Source organism: Phocoena phocoena, chromosome X (assembly GCF_963924675.1).
Source record: "Phocoena phocoena chromosome X, mPhoPho1.1, whole genome shotgun sequence".
Lineage (NCBI taxonomy): Eukaryota > Metazoa > Chordata > Mammalia > Artiodactyla > Phocoenidae > Phocoena > Phocoena phocoena.
In genome coordinates, this window is record NC_089240.1 from 100,666,753 (window position 1) to 100,686,044 (window position 19,292).

Sequence of the window (19,292 nt, forward strand, 5' to 3'; positions counted from 1 at the left end):
GGGGTCGGTGGGAGGGGCCGGGTGAGGATGGGCGCGCCGAGGCGCGAAGACCAACTCTCAGGGGACTGGAGTGTGTGCGTGACGGGCGATGGCTGAAAAGGCGAGCACCAGCTCGCGTCCCGGCAACCCGGGAGCACGCCCGTTGCACTCCTCCAACTCGTGGAGGAGCAGGAGGAGGGCACCCGCCGCAATCACACGCGCGCCGGGGAGGCCGAGCCAGGCCCCGCGCTCCGCACCTCCGGCTACCCGCAGGCTCACGCACTGCACTGGGAAGGAAAAAAAAAAAAAAGACACCAGCACGCTTTGCTCCCCTTCCTCTAGTCTACCTACCCGCGTGCAGCCCCGAGGTTGTGAAGCCAGTGCGCTTGCGCCGCGGCTGTTCCCTAACTTCGAAATCCCGTCACTGAGTCTCGCGCGACGTACGTTTTTTTCCCTTTCCTGACGACTACGGGCCTTTGACGCACTGTGATAACGAGCGGGGGGCGGGGCTCCAGGAAGGGGATTTTTGGAAGGTTCTCTGAGGCTTGGGAACCTTTTTCCGTTAAGTCCCTGGAAGGCTCCCACAGGTGATTCTTGGCAGCAGTAGCTCGCCTGATGCTTTTCCCTGGGTTTCTGACAGTGGGACCGTGTACTTTGGGAGGGACTTGGGTTTGAAATGTATTTTACCCTTTTTATTTTTTAAATGTCAGCTCTCCGAGGCGCCTTTTCTTCAGAGGATTAGCTTTGTGTTTTACTGTGAAGTAGTACTAAAAACGAAATACTTAGAAAATCATCCACAGCGCCACTTCTCTAGTCAACCACTTTTATCATCCATACTGCATCCCAATTGTTGACAAGCATCGTGTTTACACAGTAGTGATCACGATTTCAAATAATTCTGTATTAACTGTATCAATTTAAAACGTGCAGAATATTACAAAATGCAAAAGAAGCCCCCAAAATAGGGTTAAAAGCTGCACAGCAGCAAATGGCTCAATCACTCTGTAGGCAAACGTTATTACTAGACGCGCGGTTCTGCTCCAGCCCAATTCCTCAATCCCTGTCTGCCAATCTGTGCTATGGAAGTAGTTAATGAGTGTCTGTCAGCGGGAATTTACACAGCACCTACTGTGTGCTCAGTATAGTCAATACAAAGGAAAAAGAAACTGGGTTTTCTCTGTTGTCCTGGAACTGATTACAGTGTTAGTGGGGAGAAATAGTCCTGCACAGAACTCAATGTCCCACGGCAGCAGGACCGTTGGATGAGGTAGCTTTGACCCACTGTCCCCTTTTGTTTAACGATGTATTTCTCATTATGTGACACATTTATGTGTAGGGGTGTTGGACTGAGAAGAGCAAATTACAGCATTGTTCACACTGTTTCATAATGATCTATTTCCGTGCCTGTCTCTCCCATTACACAGGGAGTGCTGTCTTTGACTCTGATAGGCATTCATGTTTATTGAAATAATGACAGTCTTTGAACCATCAAATCAAAGAACATGATACTAGAAAGGAAGCGTAGAGACCATAAACTCAAATCATCATTGCATGAGTGAGAAAAATAAGGCCAGAGAGGTGTAATGATAGCTGAAGACTGTAGAGACCAATCCCGGCAAAGCTGAGATCAGAATCTAGGTCACCTGACTCATCATCCAGTGCTCCCCCAGTCACTTGCCATTGCATTGCTCTGTGTTTTCTTTCTTTGCAGTGTGTACCACCTTCTGAACTTTAAAAAAATTTGACTCCTCCCCACCCCCCGTGACAGCCCCATGAGAACAAGGAACTCATCTGTCTTGCTTTTAGCACCTATACCTGGCTCCTGTAGGAACTCCACAGGTATTTGTTGAATTAAATGAATGATTGAATGAATGAAGGCTCTTCCTGTTGTCCCAAACTCGTGAAATTCATTTTCTTGGGGCCTACATTTTAAGCTGATTTGTAATTTTACAGTTAGATTAATTTCAGCCTAAGATGCCAACTTTCATCAAAATCAACATTGCAATCAATACACAGCTTTCGGGACTTCCCTGGTGGCGCAGTGGTTAAGAATCTGCCTGCCAATGCAGGGGACACGGGTTCAAGCCCTGGTCCGGGAAGATCCCACATGCCACGGAGCAACTGAGTCACAACTACTGAGCCTGCGCTCTAGAGCCCACAAGCCACAACTACTGAGCCCGAGAGCCACAACTACTGAAGGCTGCGTGCCTAGAGCCCGTGCTCTGCAACAAGAGAAGCCACCGCAATGAGAAGCCCGCGCACCGCAACAGAATAGCCCCCACTCGCCACAACTAGAGAAAGCCCACATGCAGCAACAAAGACCCAACACAGCCAAAAATAAATAAATAATAAATAAATAAATTTTAAAAAGAAGTACAGATAATTATACCAAAAGACCATAGTGTTAAAAAAAATACACAGCTTTCTTAGAAAAAGAGTTGAGAAAATAAAAATGCCTTCCTCTCACCTTGGATGAAAATTCTTCCATCATACAGGAACAAATAATTCCGATCTGACTTGTGAATTTGGATTACAGAGTGAAAGGCAATGAAATTGATGTTAGAGGCCATTTGCTCTGGAACAGCCATAGCTGGAGTCCATTTGTAAATCCTGCTATGGAATAAGCAGTTTCATCTCTAGGAAACAAAACAAAAATTCCCATGATTCTCCATGACCTTTCCCTGGTAATCCTTCTGATCAAAAAAAGCCTTCAGCCAACCTATCTCAGCCTATTCCCTTCTCACAAGCCACAGATGTTTTCTCAGTGAGCAGGAATTGAAACCCCTAAGCAGAAGTAGATTATCGGAATAATGGTTGAAGAGAGGTGTAGGAGGGGGCTCTGATAACAGCAGCCATTGCCATCCTAAAACAATCCAGAAATATCCTGTGATCACCTGTCCTCCTCCCCTCCATCATCCTTCTCTGTTCTAACACAGGCTCCTGCCACTGTTTTTACATGAAACACACACACAGAGTCTGACAGCTCTGAGCTTCCTTCCCTGCCCTTTCCTGTGGGGAAGCCAGTGTGTGATGAGAGGAGGGAAACCTGGAACCTGGCTAAGCACCACCCTCATAAACTATCCCAGAAATTAGATCACCAAAAGTTCTTGACCAGAGTATTTTGCACTACAGTAGCCTCTTGAGGAATGGCTACTAAATGGATTAAAAGCAATAGCTAGGAGCTGGCCAAATCCCAGTAATTTGAGCACCAAAATTATTAAGGAAAAGGGCTTCCCTGGTGGCGCAATGGCTGGGAGTCCGCCTGCCGACGCAGGGGACGCGGGTTCGTGCCCCGGTCCGGGAGGATCGCACATGCTGCGGAGTGGCTGGGCCCGTGAGCCATGGCTGCTGAGCCTGCGCGTCTGGAGCCTGTGCTCTGCAACGGGAGAGGCCACAACAGTGAGAGGCCCGCGTACCACAAAATAATAATAATAAAATAAATAAAAATTATTAAGGACAGTTATGAGCCACTGAAAAAATAGGAAGTCATAAGTCCACAGTGATACCAAGTAGATAAAGAAATAATGAGAGAGAAGGGAGGGCCTTTGCTTACAATAGAATACCATGTGCTGACTGGTAAATATGAAGGGAATGCTGGAGTTGGAAAATCATCATTTTGTAGATTGGTTCAGGCAAGAATTACCAATAGATGCTAAATCTAGGGGGAAATGTTTGGTGAGGAGTAGGATATTTGCATGGACTTATACTTTCTCCTCACAGATTGTTTACTAGTAGCAAAGAAGGGGAAAAAGCAGTGATTATATAGTGCAGAGACTGGGCAACACCTTGACCCAAAATGAGAACAGTCTATTTTTTAAATGGGACTTCAAAAATATCAATGTCATGGAAAGACGAAGAAAGGCTGTTTCAGATTAAAGGAGACTAAAGAAACAGGACACAATGGGTGATCCTAGAACCAATCTTATATGGCAAGAAAAATTGCTGTAAAGTATACCATTCAATAGATTAAAGCGGTGTAACGATATTAAATTTACTGAAGTTGGTGACTGTGGCTATGTAAGAGAATATCCTTATTTTTAGGAAGTACACACTGGAATATTTAGGGGTAAAGGGCCATGATACATGTAAATTACCTTCAAATGGTTCATAAAAAAATATTATGTATCTCTATCTATCTAGATACAGAGAGAGCCTGAGTATAAATGATAAAGCAAATGGGGCAAAATATTATCAGTTGGTGCATCTGGGTCAAGAGGATGTGGGTATACTTGGTATTATTCTTGTAGCTTAATTTCAAATTTAAATGTTTCAGAAGTGCAATAGTTCCCTACATTGGTGAAGAATCTCAATCTAGCTACCTCTTAATCACTTTTTATTGTGTGTCCAGCACTCTCCTGGCCCTCTGGGGGGCCATGAAATGATGTTCCTACCCTTAGGAAGTTTAACCTCTCTTTAGGAATGAAGTCCCTCAAACGAGAAGCAGAGAAGATTAGAAAATTTCAGCCAGGAGGTTAGAAAAGGAAGAAGAGATCAAGATAGGTGAATGGGGTCAAGAAGGGCTTCAAGGAGAAGGTAGGCCTGAGCCTCAAAGGCAGGATTTAAATCAGTAGAGGATATTTCAGATAATGTCAACAAATAGTTTGCATAACTCAGGGAGAGGCCTGTGCAGAGACTGAATGGACTGGAATGGAAACGGCTATTAGGAAGTATTGGAAAGTATGGTTGGGTAAATAAGATAGGGCCAGTCTGTAAGTTCCTCAAGAGCAGTGTCTGACTGATCTCATGCAAAGTATCCCCCATAGCAGAGGGCACTGGACCAAATTCACGGGTGGTGTCCAATACACCCTTATCACTTGATTAAGAAAAAATAATTTCATTGAGCCTAAAACCAAGATAAGAAGTTTGACCCCAATCCTATACATAACAAATATATATATATAATTTTTATAGGTATTGAGCTGAGGGCAGGGACTTTCTAAAGTCCAAGCCAAACAAGCTAAGAGATAGTACAGGACCTGGCTGGACATTGACGGAAGGTAGTAGGTCCAGGTGGCAAAGCCAACGTGAGGTATCAACTGTTCTAATGCAGAAGTCTTTCAAGAGGTGTCCTCATTTTAAAAGAATGGCCTTGCAAGAAAACTGTCCTTTTAGCAAAGGGATGAATCTCCCCGAGCGGGGGCATTTTGAACACAAAAGGACACTGCTTAACCTCAGTGCTTACAATTGGAGCCCAGTTTGCTCAGCCTTTTTGAGGGTATTAGCGGCCTGGTTCTGTCCCTAGAAGTAGTTGGCCTTCTCACTGCTCAGCAGGGCCCCAGCAACTGGCTCTCAGAGCCCCAGCAGACCCTTGCCCCCATCTATGCTCTAGCAAAACTATATGCAAATTTTAGTTAATCAAACCCATTTCCCCACTAACTTGCATTAAAACATCAGCCATTTGTCTTCATTTCTGATTTCTTTTGACCAGCCTGTCACTTTTTTTAAAATAAATTTATTTTTGGCTGCGTTGGGTTTTCGTTGCTGTGCGCGGGCTTTCTCTAGTTGTAGCGAGCGGGGGGGCTACTCTTCATTGCGGTGCGTGGGCTTCTTATTGCGGTGGCTTCTCTTGTCGCAGAGCACGGGCTCTAGGCGCGTGGGCTTCAATAGTTGTGGCATGAGGGCTCAGTAGTTGTGGCACACGGGCTTAGTTGCTCCACGGCATGTGGGATCTTCCCAGACCAGGGCTCCAACCCGTGTCCCCTGCATTGGCAGGTGGAGTCTTAACCACTGCGCCACCAGTGAAGTCCCCAGCCAGTCACTTCTAACACCTTTAGGCTCGAGGAGGCATCAACAAGCACCAAAATGCATTAGAGGTGGGGTCAGCAGACCGTGGCCCACAGGCCAAATCCCGTCCACCTGCCTGCATTTCTATGACCCTCATGCTCAGAGTGGTCTTTACGTTTTAAATGGTTGGAAAAAATCAAAATAATAATAATTCAGAACATGTGAAAATGAAACCCACACGTGAAATTCAAATTTCAGTGTCCGCAAATGAACTTTTATTGGCACACAGTCACGTTCATCCTTTTACATATTATCAACGGCTGGTTTTGTTCTATAGTTAACAGTTGAATAGTTGCAGAGACCACGTGGCCTGCAAAGCCTAAGATAGTTACCAGCTGGCCCTTTACAGAAAAAGTTTGTTGGCCCCTGCCCTAGAGCAATGGTTCTCAGTTTGGGGCGATTTTGCCCTCCAGGGGACATTTAGCATTATCTGGAGACAGTTTCGGTTGTCACAGCTGGGGATGGGCTGGTATAGTGTGCTACTGACATCTAGTGGGTAGGGATGCTACAGTGCACAGGACAGCCTCCACAGCAAAGAATTATCTGGCATCAAAAGACTACAGTGCTGAGGTTGAGAAACCGTGGATTGGAAGAACCTAAGAGACTTCTAGTAAAGGGGAAACTCCATCCTTAACAGGGATTCCGTTTAGTGAACACCCAGATCTTTAATTTACGTTAGCTCATGGAACCTTCGCAATCACCCTGCAAGGGAGTTACTGATATTCTTCTTTTACAGGGAAGTTTTGACCACAACTTGCCCCAGAGCATACACTGCTGGCAAGTCTGTCTGGCTCCAGAGCCGGTATTTTTCCACACCTCAGTGCCTGCCGGGGCTCGGTGACGTCACAGGCAAGTGTTGTTCCCGCTCGGCTGCCCCCTAGTGTGCGAGCTGCGCAGACGCAGGCCAGTGTCGTTTCCCCCGGTAGCCGCTCAGACGCCTCCAGGCCTCGGTTCGAAGAGGGTATCGACCACCCTCCGGTCTCCAGCATCTGGCCATTCGGGAAATGAAGCTGAGGAAGGGAAACCGCACCTCGACGGCGACCAGAATTGTGAAAACTGACCACTCTCCCTCTTGCCCGCTTTAACGCTGGCAGGGACAAAAGGAGGATTCCCTCCCTAGGAGACCCTATCCATAGAAGGCTTTTCAAGTCACATCCATGAATTTTAGGGATGCTCACATCACAGTATTAAATAAGAGAAGACATGCAGGGCAGAGTTCTTTTCCTTCTGGAATTAAAACTCACCCGAATCTTATTCTGTAGGGTTTGGCAACTCCACTTTCTCCATCTATTTATTATCCTGGAAGATAATGAGCTCAACGCATCAGTTAAGTCCATGCTAATGAAGGAAAAGTAAAGGACTTCCTGCTCACCTCCACCTCACCCCATGGAAATTTCAAGCCCAGGTGGGGGGAGTAGGCCCAGCAGCCTACCCAGGAAGGTTGCAAACTGGCTGATGGTGCCTCCCTGAGCTCCTCGGTCACCCCCTTTGAAAGGAAGCCACCCACTCCTCCTAAGGCAAACCGCGGTGGGCCCATCACCTAATGATCACACAGCCGTTGAGCATTTCTTTGAATTTTATTGAAAATTGACATGGACATTAGAAAGGTATCAAGCTAAACAATGCTGGTTTCGGGATGTTTCTCCTGGCGAATGAAAGCCCCAGAGGGCCAATGACTGGTCACATCTCTGAGCAAAAAGAACAAAGGAGAAGAAAGGAAAAACAGACTCTGGAAAACATGCAAAGAGGCTCTCTCGAGACACAGGACAGTGGAATGGCAATGGTTGTAGGGATATATGGGAATGAGCACATTCACATGGTATTTTGATGCAAGTTAAACCAATGAATTCAAGGCAGATTTATCAACATCAAAGCTCTCCCTCCAGATCCCAAGTTGAGCAGAAACTTCTCTCAAAACCCCAACTGGCCTTGGAAGGTTGAGTGGAGTCATTTTGCTCTCACTAAGCTTAAACTCCCCCGACTCTCCCTTCTCCACCTGAGAGTTAGTAGATCCACTTCCCCCACTTGCTGGGGGGTCTGCAGAAGGTCTGTGAATGCTGAAGAAGATATGAATGTTGCTTGACTTTCTCATCCATATTCAGAAATGTTTAATAGTGGCTGTAGACAGTCAACACATTGAACCAGAGAATTGGTGTTTAAAAAGAAAAACAGAAAACTCAAACGAAAACTTGTGAACAGTACTTCCACACCCACAGCTGAGGTCTCCTGCCTCAGTCACTTACACTTGGGTGAGTCGTCCTGCAGTTGTCTCTCTGAGGCTACATTTGGTCCATTCTCCAGCTCGGATGGTTCTTTGCATGCCTTGTTAGGTCGGACAAGACACTTCCATTTAAAATACCACGTAAGTTGGGAGAGAGCGTCTTGCCTGGACACAGGGACACAATGAACACTTGTGTGGTGTGTGTGTGTGTGTGTGTGTGTGTGTGTATGCGCACGCACTTTGGAGGGAGAGGGAATTGGTTGGTTTCTGATTTGAGACAATATGGAACCCTAACTCTTCTACAATGGCAGTCTTCTCCTTTAGACTTAGTGCAGCTGCTGAAGACAAGATTAAAAAAAGCTGGAGAGGGAGAGAGAAAGAAAGAAAACATGAAATTAGCTAAAGAAAAAGGATATTCAGAGTAAGACAGGGTGAGGGAAGTGGGCAGTGTGAGGTAGCACAGAGCATACTTGGAGAAGACAGGTGAGAAATGGGGTCACTGATGGACCATCACCACAGGGAAATGTGCTGAAAAGGTTTTAAGAACACCACACACCAGTTAAAAGCTTCTTGTTTTAATTAAAACAAAAAGAGAGAGAGCACATATTAACAGCCACACGTGAATGCCAAATAATTAAAACAAAAAACATAAACAACAAAAAAGTGATCTGTACTGCAGCTAGGAAAAGCAAACTTCTTGGCTTAAGAGACATGAGGGGTGTGTGTGTGTACACGTGGGGATTTTTCAAGAAAACCATTCTATCCCAGTCTCGGCTGGGGTGGGCGTGGAGCCGGACACAGACCATTTCTAACGACTGGTTTTGTTTCACCAGAAGTAAACAGAGAACTTCGGGTATTTTTTAAAATAGTAATAACTGTACCACTTAAAAAGCCTTTTCACTGAAGAAGGAAGAAAACCTTTCTGTCTACAGTGAGACAAGCTACCCAATAAAATAAGCATTTTAATTCTTTTAATAGCCTTGGTTGACTTCCTAGAGGTCTCGTGTTCACTCACAGGGTAGATTTTTGTTTACCAAACTTCCTTGATGACAAGGATCACCTAGGGCACCTGTTAAACACCCACACCCGCACGCCCCATTCCAGACTCCCAGGAAAGCTGAGCAGCTAACAGGTGCCTGGGACTCTTATCGCCAGCGGAAGTGCTCAGTTCGGGAGCTGGCCTAGAGTCCTCTGCTTTGCCTGTCCCTACCCACCCCATCCTCGAATATTTTCTTACGGGATAAAAACCTCAAAGGCCCTCTAATACTAACTATTCATTTTCTCTGGAACATCAAAAGACTTGTCTCTAGGAACATACATGAACACGTTGAGTCCATCTGTAAAACGGCTCTGGACTCAGGACACACTGAATTTAGCCTGGCTTCTGCCATGAAACAGGACTGGGGCGTCTGGCAAGTCCCTTCATTTCTCGGGGCCTCGATTTCCTCTTACAAGAAAGTGGGTCCTATCTGTCTTCTGGACCAAAATGTCTCCCTTCATACAAAATTCCTGCCTAGTCTCTGAAGGTCTCTCAAAGGCTGGGTGGCTCTAATACCTTTTGAAGTTTTCAGAGCTCCCCAAGCCTCAAGTAGTTAATCTGTAAACAAATGCAAATGAGGGAGCCTCCGATTTGTAATGCAAATAATTACAGCGGATGGAGACCGATTAGTTGTTTAAGTTTGGGATTCTTGGGAAGCAGCCGTGAAACTGGTCACAGAAACATCAAAGCTACAAATAAGCAGCCTTTCCCAAGGAGACCTGACAGCCCTAGCTTAGCATCTCCCTGAGCTACTGGCTGAGTACCCAAGCTTTTTTGGTTTTTAAATCTCCGAGCACAGGGTCTCCGAAAATGCTCCACGGTGTGACTTGGATTTTCTCAAGAAACTAGCTTATGCTTTCGCAGCACCACCTTCATACTTGCTTCTGGCCACTCACCAATCAGTGACTCACCAAACAATACATGTCAAAACTGCACTCTTGCTTTGCCAACAAGAAAAGATACAGTGTGTGCATTTGTTTGCTTTGCGTTTTTTTCTGCTTTTTGCTTCCTGTCATTATCTATTATTGAAGAGAGAACTCCCCTTCCCATTCTCAATACTTCAAAAAGGCCTGAAAATTTCACATAGCCTTGTTTGTGTGCTCTGAAAGAAAGTGACCCAAAAAAAAAAAAACCCTCAAAAATAAAAAAGAAGGTCATGGTCAGTGCCAGTGGGACTGTGAGGCAGAAATCAAAAGAAGAGGTGGGGCTTGAAGTGGAAGTACATGGCAGGGGCAGGGGACCCAGCTGCCTGGCGCTCCAAAGGAAAGCTGTCAGTTACAATAGGAACCTTGGCTTAAAAGGCTAAATGGAGTCCAGTCCAGCTGTAGCAGGGAATACTATTCAGTACACAGCCATGGATTACTGCAAAGGAAGGGCAGAGAAACGGCGTGTTAGCCACAGATCGTTGCCAGGTCACTCCAGCTCTCACTCTCTCACTGGCCAAACACCAAAGGCCACTGTGCCTCATGGCCCTGACAGTGGAGGGCTCTCAACTTCAAAGGGGCTCCCAAAGCCACTATCTGATGGGCCCCATCATACAAATCAGGGCTGGAAGATTTTTAAAATACCAAATCCTTAGACTGGAGACAAAGTTAGGGACCTTCCAAGGCACACCTCTTTTCTCCTGTCCAACTGATAGTCTCACCTCTTCTTATTGTGGGGCACACGCAAAATACAGATTGAAACTCATCATCACATTCACCAAATAGACTGGAAGATTCAGAGCAAAACTGAAAACACTGATTCTTTGACCACTCAGTTTAGCAGTTTGTGACAGGGGATGATTATACCTGCTACTGGCCCTGCCTTATTGGGATGGTGTGGCGTCCTAAGGGAAATTACAGAGGAGATGCTGAGACACCTCGTAACAATTCCCTAAGACACTAGGTTGGTACTAATATTCAGGTTTATTCTGCCTTCTGCATCTGTGGGGTACTCAGAATAACAGAGAGGGGAAATTTATACTTTCTTCAGCAGTCGTGTTGTCTGGGAAGGGCTGGCTGTAAGTAAACTCGTTCCAGGTTTTTAACACAGCTTGAGTGCAATGATTTTGAGTGAATCAAAACTGGAAAGGGCTGGGCTGACAGGCCAGGAGGAGAAGGCACCAAAGGATTCTCCTTCTGGAACCCTCTGAGAAGAGGCTGTGGCTCTCCTGTTGCGGGCTGAGGGACGGTTGGGGAAGCCAAGTGACTGCGGACTAATGGGGAAAGCCATGCTGACTGGTGCTCACCCAGCCATGGTGGATGCAGATACCTCAGGGGAACAAGCAGCAGCCAGAGCTGGAACAGGGAAGCTGGTGGTATAGAAGAGCAGGTGGGACCCCTGAACATGCTACAGCCCAGCAAAGATGCAGTGGGGAGTGGCCGGCTGGGCGCGCTGGGAGGGGCACTGGGATGCAGGATGCATCTTTAAACCACGTGACTGATGGCTTCTTGACCAGAGGCCAGACGCCGTCCTCAGACTCTCGGGCTTCTATAAACCTTGGCAGGAAGAAAGGAGAGGGCACGGGTTCTGTGCCCACAGACGTGTTAAGGGGGAATTAGAGACAGGGAAGCCCAGCTCTGTTGCACAGGAAAAGGGCGTCTACAGGAAGCCCAAACTGAAAATGAAAACAGAAGTTGGGTTAATGAATGGATGGATTAATATCAAAAAAAAAAAAAGGTTAGAAGAAAATGTCTTGATGACTAATGGATAAATTAGAATATAGCTGTGTTAGATGGTCTTAAGTCCTTATCGCACTGGCTTCTGGGAACATGCTTTCTCTCTCATTCACCCACACACCTCTGAGTGGCGACCACAGTGGCATTAGCTAGCAAAACAATTATCAACAGCCACAAGAATACTCCTCTCTTCTTAATTACTAGGTCCTGACTAGTGCCCCCCACCCAGACACCTTGTAGAGGAGTACCTTTAGCAAATCTCCAGGTGGCCTCGGGCCACGGCACAGCACGCCAGGCTCTCAGCCACTGAGTGCCTCGCCCCATAGGGAAAGCAGAGGAGGTAGAGGTTTCACCTTCGGAGAGTCCCAGTCCACTACCTGGTACCCCTGGGGCAAGATCTGTTCGAGACGTGTCTGGGGGCAGTAACTGGGCTCTGCACTAGGGTCCGACCACAGTCACCTGAAAACCTGAACTATGGAGATCCATTATTGGTTTGTGTTCACACTGCACTTTGAACTTTCTCCCATTTAAACTTCATCCTTGGGACGCAAGTGTGACATATGAGGAGGCTGAGAAACACGGTGAGGCCAACGGACTTGCCTGAGGTCACAGAGAAAGAGTCACAACCAAGAGGCGCAGCGCCCGAATCCCTTGGCTGTTTGATCAAGACTCTTTCCTTCACGCCACAGTGCCCCTGAGAACTCCTTGCCTGTGGATCTAAGCCCCTGGTTATTTTTTACCTGAACACATTTATCTCATTAAATAAAGATACTGGGGAGGGACAGTTAAAAGCACATGCTGAGTATGTTTGTACAGTCAGAGTGAATACATCCACACCTACACACCTACACACACACTCACGTGAATGGCAGTGTATACCAGGAACTAGGAGTTTTGCGTTCTTGTTCCTCGCCATGTGAGCCTTGGCAAGTCTCTTAAATTCCCCACTCCTCCATTTGTTCATCTTGTCAACTGAAGATTAGCCCTTCCTCCTCTACCTCACGGGACTGTTGTAATGTGAAAATGAGGTACCATACGGAAAAACACTTTGAATAGCATGAAAATGTAATACAAATGCTCAGCTCTATTTTTCTTCTTTGTCTACTTCCTAGGGGAAGAGAAACCTATAGAACACTGCAGCAGCCTATGTCCTGGGCTGCATGGGAAGGCTGAAGTATTTTGATATGTGTGTACCGTCCGTGCACTGGGCACCCCCAACCAAGGGTCAAGGGGCCAGCAACCACTGAGACATAGCACCTGCAACTGTGTGCCGGTCACAGAGGAAGGATTTCTCTTGCAATTGCAGACAGCTGCCAGCAGTGCCTCAAGCCATTTCCAAACCAGCAAGGAACAGTAAGCCTCACTCTGCCTGCACTCTAGTTAATGAGGGGTGGCCTTTGTGATCCACCCCTGAAATGAGGGCTTTGGGGGATGGACGGGTTGCCTTTGCCGCTTTCAGACCCCAGGGAGCCAAGGCCTCCTTCCCCTGTTCGGTTTGGAACTGCTTTTGTGGTGTGTTGGCGAGGAGCATGCCAGAAAAAGCCAACCTACTCAGGGTCGGGGTTGGCTGTTCCCACTGTTTGCCAATTGCCTCTCACTTGTAAAGTATGGCTTTAATTATAGTTTTGCCAGGACTCATTTTAGCAATGGCCATCACCAATGATTTACTCTGGGAAAGCTGAACCAAATTGTGTCAAAGAGCATTAATTCGGGTTTCATTAACTGAAATCTAACTGAACAGGATGCAACTTTCCTGTTGTCCTCATTGAAAATGGGGTGGGGGGGGCCAAAGAAAATACACATGAACTGAGTGTCGGCCTCTGTGCTGGGCACTGGGACTGCAGCCACGGACAGACACTCTCGGAGTTGTGAGTCTTCCTAGGTGGAAACCTGCTGTTTCATTCAAGTCAGCTAACAGGGCTCCAAGACTTGCTTTTAAGCCAGACAATAAATCATTTCATTGTTCTTTTCGGGTTGTTTCCTTTGGCCCGATTTCACGGGCCTTATGTTTCAGAAGCCTCTATGGACTTCCTCTTCGGGATTTGCCTGAAAGTAGGATGTTTTGCCAGCTGCCCGAAGTCCCCAGGGCAGTAGCTACAGCAATTAGTTCGGTGACTAACAGCAGGCTCTCCGTTTAAATCATAGATTCCACGGGTGAGTGGGGAGAAGTCTCAATATTTTATAGTCCCTGACCCAAACAAACCAAATGTAAAAGGCATTTATGAGACAGCTGGGGTATTCTGAACACTGACTAGAAATTTTGTGTGAACGAACTGTTCATTTTGGGGGTGTGATAATGGTGGCGTTGTCGTTATTTATTTTTTTTAAGAGTCATGAGCTCTTAGAGATGCATGCTGAAGTATTTGCAAATGAAATGATATGGGTTTCGCTTTGCAGTAATCCAGTCGGTTTGGAGCAACAGATAAGACAGGATTGGCGTATGTTGACAGTTGTTTGGGGGCTGTGTTGTGGGTACGTGGGGCTGCATTGTACTGTCCTCTCTCTTCTTTCGTTCCTGCTTGAAAGTTTCTATGGTAAAGTTTAACAATGGTAATAAGCCTAATTATGTTAGATTTAAAATATTTATGTTCCTCCCCACTCACTACCTGAGTCCAGTTAAAAAGACAGAAGCAGCTTAATCATCGCTATAACCAACGTATAAACTATGTGACGCCAGGGGCTGCTGTATTCACTCCTGCAGACGCAACACCTAGCCCTGAGGAATCCATCTTACCAACGGTTACCTGCTTACCTACTTATCAAAGGTGTTCATGAAGCTGGTACTTGGAGAATTAAATATTCTATAATATCTGAGAACCTTCATTTTCTTCCACTTTTATTATAGTTTTGGGGGCCAAACGAAATTAGAGAACTTGAACCCCTCAGGTAAGAAACAGCCACCAGAGGGAAACAGAGAAGCAAGTTTCCGTTGGCTCAAAACATTCCCAAACCTGGGCGCCAAGGCTGACCGTGACGTTGCGGAACAGGGCTTGTGAACTCAACAGTTCCCCTCGTCACAGCAGTTCAGTTAATTTTGAAAGTAATCATGAAGGCGCCTTTAGAAAAAAAATGGCCAAAATTGAAACTTCAAATATTGATCACAGGATCTACCTATGCTACCTGGCTGTTCTAGCAGCAAAAGTCTGAAAACACCCCACTTGTAATCAGGAAGGCAAACATTCCCACATGTATACTTGAAATCACACCAGCCTATTTTTTCATAATATAAGTCACAAGAGAATACCAGCTAGGACAATGAAGCAGCTTCTTTGATATTAGATACGTGTGTTGGGCAGGGGGTGGGATTTGGGGAGATGTGCTCTAGAAGCCACTGCCAGTTCTATTTAGAGTTAATAAAGCTTACCGGGACCCTGGGTCTCATGCAGCATGCAGCAAACAGCAGAGTTAACTGTAAAACAGTAAAAGCTGATGAAGATGGAGTGAGCTTGGGGAGAAATCAAATATTATGAATCAAACATAATATTATGCTGACACAAACAATGAAGAGTTAGAGGTCAAAGGAGATTAGGAGGAGTGGGGAGGGGAAGAAGGGAGGGTGTGCTGGTAGGGACCCCCGAAACACCGGTACTCTTTCTTAACCTCTTTAAGGGCAGCCAAAGGAAGTTCTCAGTATGTGACTCTATTAGATCCGATCACCATCTCTCAAGAAGAAATGCTTCTACCCCTACTTCCGCCCTCAACCCCCGCCGCCCCATCATCACCACGGGACAAGAGTGACACAGGTCTAATGATGGGTCTTCCAGAGGTTAGCCAACTGTTCAGGGAATTACATAAAAAGCCGACACCTGGGGCCACTTATATATCTGGAAATATGGAAGAGGACAGGCTGTTTTGTCAGGCTCTCTTGTTAATTGGAGATGCCTCGTGCCGGTGAGGTTTTCACTCATCTCAAAATTGGAAAAGGATGCCATCACCAACTCCAGGTATTCCTGGAGACTGGAGAGACCCCAATCCCTTATTGGGGTCCTCTGCCTGGGGGTGGGGTGGCAGTCAGTTAATTGAGGGCAACGAGGAGAAAGCCTGGTCTGGGAGGAACTTCCACTGAACAGCTCAATAGGGACTATTTATAGTTGAGTGTCAGTGGGGTCCCAACAAATGAATCTCCTAATTCCTGCCAGCAGGCTGTGAAACTGCCCCAGGGACTGAGTTAACAAACACCACAGGACTATGAAGGCCGGAAGACGAATTTAGACTTTTCTGATCTTAAAAATAGGAATCCATTCCTGCCGGTGCAACTAACACAAGTCAGTTAATATACAGTGTGCCCAAAGAGGCTTTTCTCGGGCTACCTGAACTTCATCTATCAGGTAAAAAGTTACCACAAAAAGTTAGTCTGTGACTTTGACACAGAGTGTGAGATTCAGTAACAAAAAATCTCTGGACTAATTGGTGAAAATACCCAAATTACACTTTTGAAAAAAGAATATTCATATGGCAAAACTGAGTGCCTTTAAATATAAGCTATTTTACTGTTGTATTTTATTGTTGGTGAAATGTTATACTGTTTTACCCTTAAGTGATAAGTCAGGCACAGAAGAAAGGATGTTTCCGCCTTCCGGCAAATATCCAATAGTTGAGTCCAGCAACAAGTGGCTAAGAACAGAAGGCAATGACCAGGGACATGTTTCAGATCCTCGGGCCGCTTTAGTAAGGACACTGCTTGACACTGCAAATGAGGGCTCCTCCGGTCACACTGCACAAACAACTAGAGCGCAAGGGACCACCGGATGTTTTCCTGGTGTTGTACAGGTCCCGTCGGAAATGCTTTTCTCTTCGCTGGTTCTGGGATAAGGGATGGATAACTTCAGCAAGCAAGGCCTGGGCTTGGGTCAGGGATACTGACCCACATGGTAACCAAGAGCTCATGCTATCCTGCCTCACCAAACGCCAGGGGAGACAGATGGATTGTACAGTCATCCCCGGCGTGGAGGATGGTGCCCGCGGAGGGTACTAGCACCTGAGGGTTCCCCACCAAGTCCCCGGTACCCCAGGCTGGGAACAACAAAGCAGCCGAGAGGGAGGGACTGGAAGGGGTGAGAAATCAGGACCAGGTTGCAGCCTTCAGCGGCAGCACTTGAACCCTGTTGGCCGCAGCCGTGAGAACTGAGCGGGGGGGGGGGGGCGAGGGGGGGTCTCCAGGCACGGAGAGGTGAACCACCTTAGACCTAGGACAAGCGAGCAGAGGCCTGTGAGCTGGATCGGCTCCAGCCTCCCGGGGGAAAGAGGGTGCCCAGAGGCTCCTGCTACCCTCTCTCTGCACTTCTTTCTGTTCATCTCTTTCCTGTAACTTTGCAGCTTCTCATTGTTTCCTCCTTTCTTTTTTCTCCTGTCTCACATTCCTTTTGCTTTTCCTCCCCCTTTCCCCCCTCTCCTCTTACCTTGAGTTTGCAGCGTTTTCCCAAGCGGGCCGAGCAGAGGGGCTGGGCCTCCGGGGCCACACACCGCCCTCCCCTACTCTCAGCTCCCCAAACTCAGGGAATCCGAAGGTCCAGTGGGGACACCGAGATCAGCCCACAGCTGGCCTCGGTCACCGCCCTGAGGGGATGAGCAGGAGGGGAGAGAGGCCCTCGCCCCAGAGCAGCCCACTACTTACTTCTTCTTCTCTTTGTCTCTTTTCAGAGTCTGTGAGCCTCCAGCCTGGGAGCCCTGGGACTGGAGCAGCTCGGCTGCCGTCTTTCTCTGTTTGAAAGCGTTCACTTCATCATCCAGGGATTTCTTCTTATCCTCCAGCTTCTTCTTCTCGTCCTGGTGTAGTTTCTTCAGACGGTCAAACTTCTCATGCAGCTGGCAGGGAAGCACAGGGAGTTTGGGGAGACCCCCTGTGAGCAGATCCCAGCTGAGCCCGGGGGTGGGGTGGGGTGGGGATGGGCAGGCTTGCGACCCTCAGGACCCTGGGACCTGACGAGCCATTTCTGCCAGGGACGGCTATGATGGCACCAAAGGGCACCATGTTCTGGATAGTTCCCTTCTGCCATCTTACCTCTGTGTTTCTGCTGCGGAATATGGTCAGGGAACCGTGCATTCTGCTTAATCAAGCATTTTATTTAAAAGAGTCCCCAGAGTTACTACATATGGATAAAAATAACATCAATGATAATATAGAACATTTACTGAGTGCTTATTATAGGCCAGGCACTGACTTTTATAAGCACTTTATATGTATTAGCTCATTTAACCATCACAACCGCCCTATGAGGTAGATTCTGTTATTGTCTGCATTTTATAAGGAAATAGAAGGTATGAGAAGTTAAGGAGTTTGCCCAAGGTCAACTCATTCTTTTTATTTATTTATTTTCGGCTGCATTGGGTCTTCCTTGCTGCGCGCAGGCTTTCTCTAGTTGCGGCGAGCGGGGGCTATTCTTCGCTGCAGTACGCGGGCTTCTCATTGCGGTGGCTTCTCTTGTTGCGGAGCACGGGCTCTAGGCACGCGGGCTTCAGTAGTTGTGGCTCGCAGGCTCTAGAGCGCAGGCTCAGTAGTTGTGGCACACGGGCTTAGTTACTCTGTGGCATGTGGGATCTTCCCGGACCAAGGATGGAACCCTGTCCCCTGCCCTGCATCGGCAGGCGGATTCTTAACCACTGCGCCACCAGGGAAGTCCTTCAACTCATTCTTTAGATGATTAAATAATGACATCTCTCTCAATATGAAAGGGGTCCCTGCCTTTTCTTATTCCCTCCAATCAGGGAGATCATGGGGAGTTGCAGAGAAAATTTCAGCAGTGCCGAAGCTGGTCAAAGACAAGACTTGTTCTTGGACATGGAAGGAGATAAAAGAATTTTAGAAAATGGGATGATTGCGGAAACCTCAGCTTTGATCAAGGGGAGGCTTAACTAGCCCTGAATAGAGCCAGAGACCCAAAGGAGAAGAGCAAGAATATTCTGGCATGCCACTGTGATAAGTGGATCAGAGAGCTAGGGGTGTAGGTGGTAACAAACTAGAATGTGATAAACTACCCTGAATAGTAAGAGCGGCCCAAGCATCATTTCACTTTCTTTTGAGGATTCAGGAGGGAATGGAGGGTTCTGCAGCACTCACAGTACACTGTGAAGGAGGTCACGTGTCCTCCAGGTATCTGGGACTGTCACTGAGTAAGGGGTGGTGGATGACAGACCTGCTGTGTAAACCAGCTTTTGCTAGTCACTTGGGGCAGGCTGGTGGTGGAAGCTCTGCTGATCAGTTGCTTTCGCCTGGCTTTTGTTCACTGGCCTTTCATTCATTTTCTTTATCGTTGAGATCCCCTCACCTGTCTTCCTAAAAGTACTGGGTGATATTATTCTTTTGAAAAGTGAAACTGAAATGAAGTCAGTTCTCTTGCCATGGGCTTTGGCAATAACACCGGACAGCAGATTAAAAGAGGAAGAGGCTTGGGAAGTAATTAAGTGCTTCCTTTCTTTATGGGTTTCGAGGCCCAGAGAGCTGAAGCAGTTGCTGACGTGACCAAAACTGTGGCCGAGGCCAATTAATCTGGCAGCAGTAGGGGAATCGGTAGTGGGACCTTGGAGGCAAGGCAATGGTTAGAGGGCTAAATGCACTCTACTCTATTAGTCACGGCTTAAGTAATGAAAACTCCAGATAGACCATCAAGCC

The 19,292-nt window shown here is 47.0% G+C and overlaps 1 protein-coding gene across 4 annotated transcripts in view; it reads right to left on the reverse strand.

The window, feature by feature from the left end:
• Positions 1–10,360: 10,360 nt before the first annotated feature.
• The window catches only part of SEPTIN6 (septin 6), a 64,519-nt gene continuing 55,587 nt past the window's right edge, over positions 10,361–19,292 (reverse strand). For 2 of the 4 annotated variants that reach the window (XM_065900724.1, XM_065900723.1), the window contains 3 exons: positions 17,298–17,488; positions 15,048–15,092; positions 10,915–11,622 (listed from right to left, as the gene is read on the reverse strand). In XM_065900724.1, the coding sequence (XP_065756796.1) occupies positions 15,089–15,092; positions 17,298–17,488 (195 nt within the window). In that variant the 3' untranslated portion in view covers positions 10,915–11,622; positions 15,048–15,088. Of the gene's footprint in view, positions 10,386–10,914; positions 11,623–14,009; positions 15,093–17,297; positions 17,489–19,292 lie in introns of those variants that run through there. The other 2 variants (XM_065900726.1, XM_065900725.1) reach the window with 2 other exon arrangements.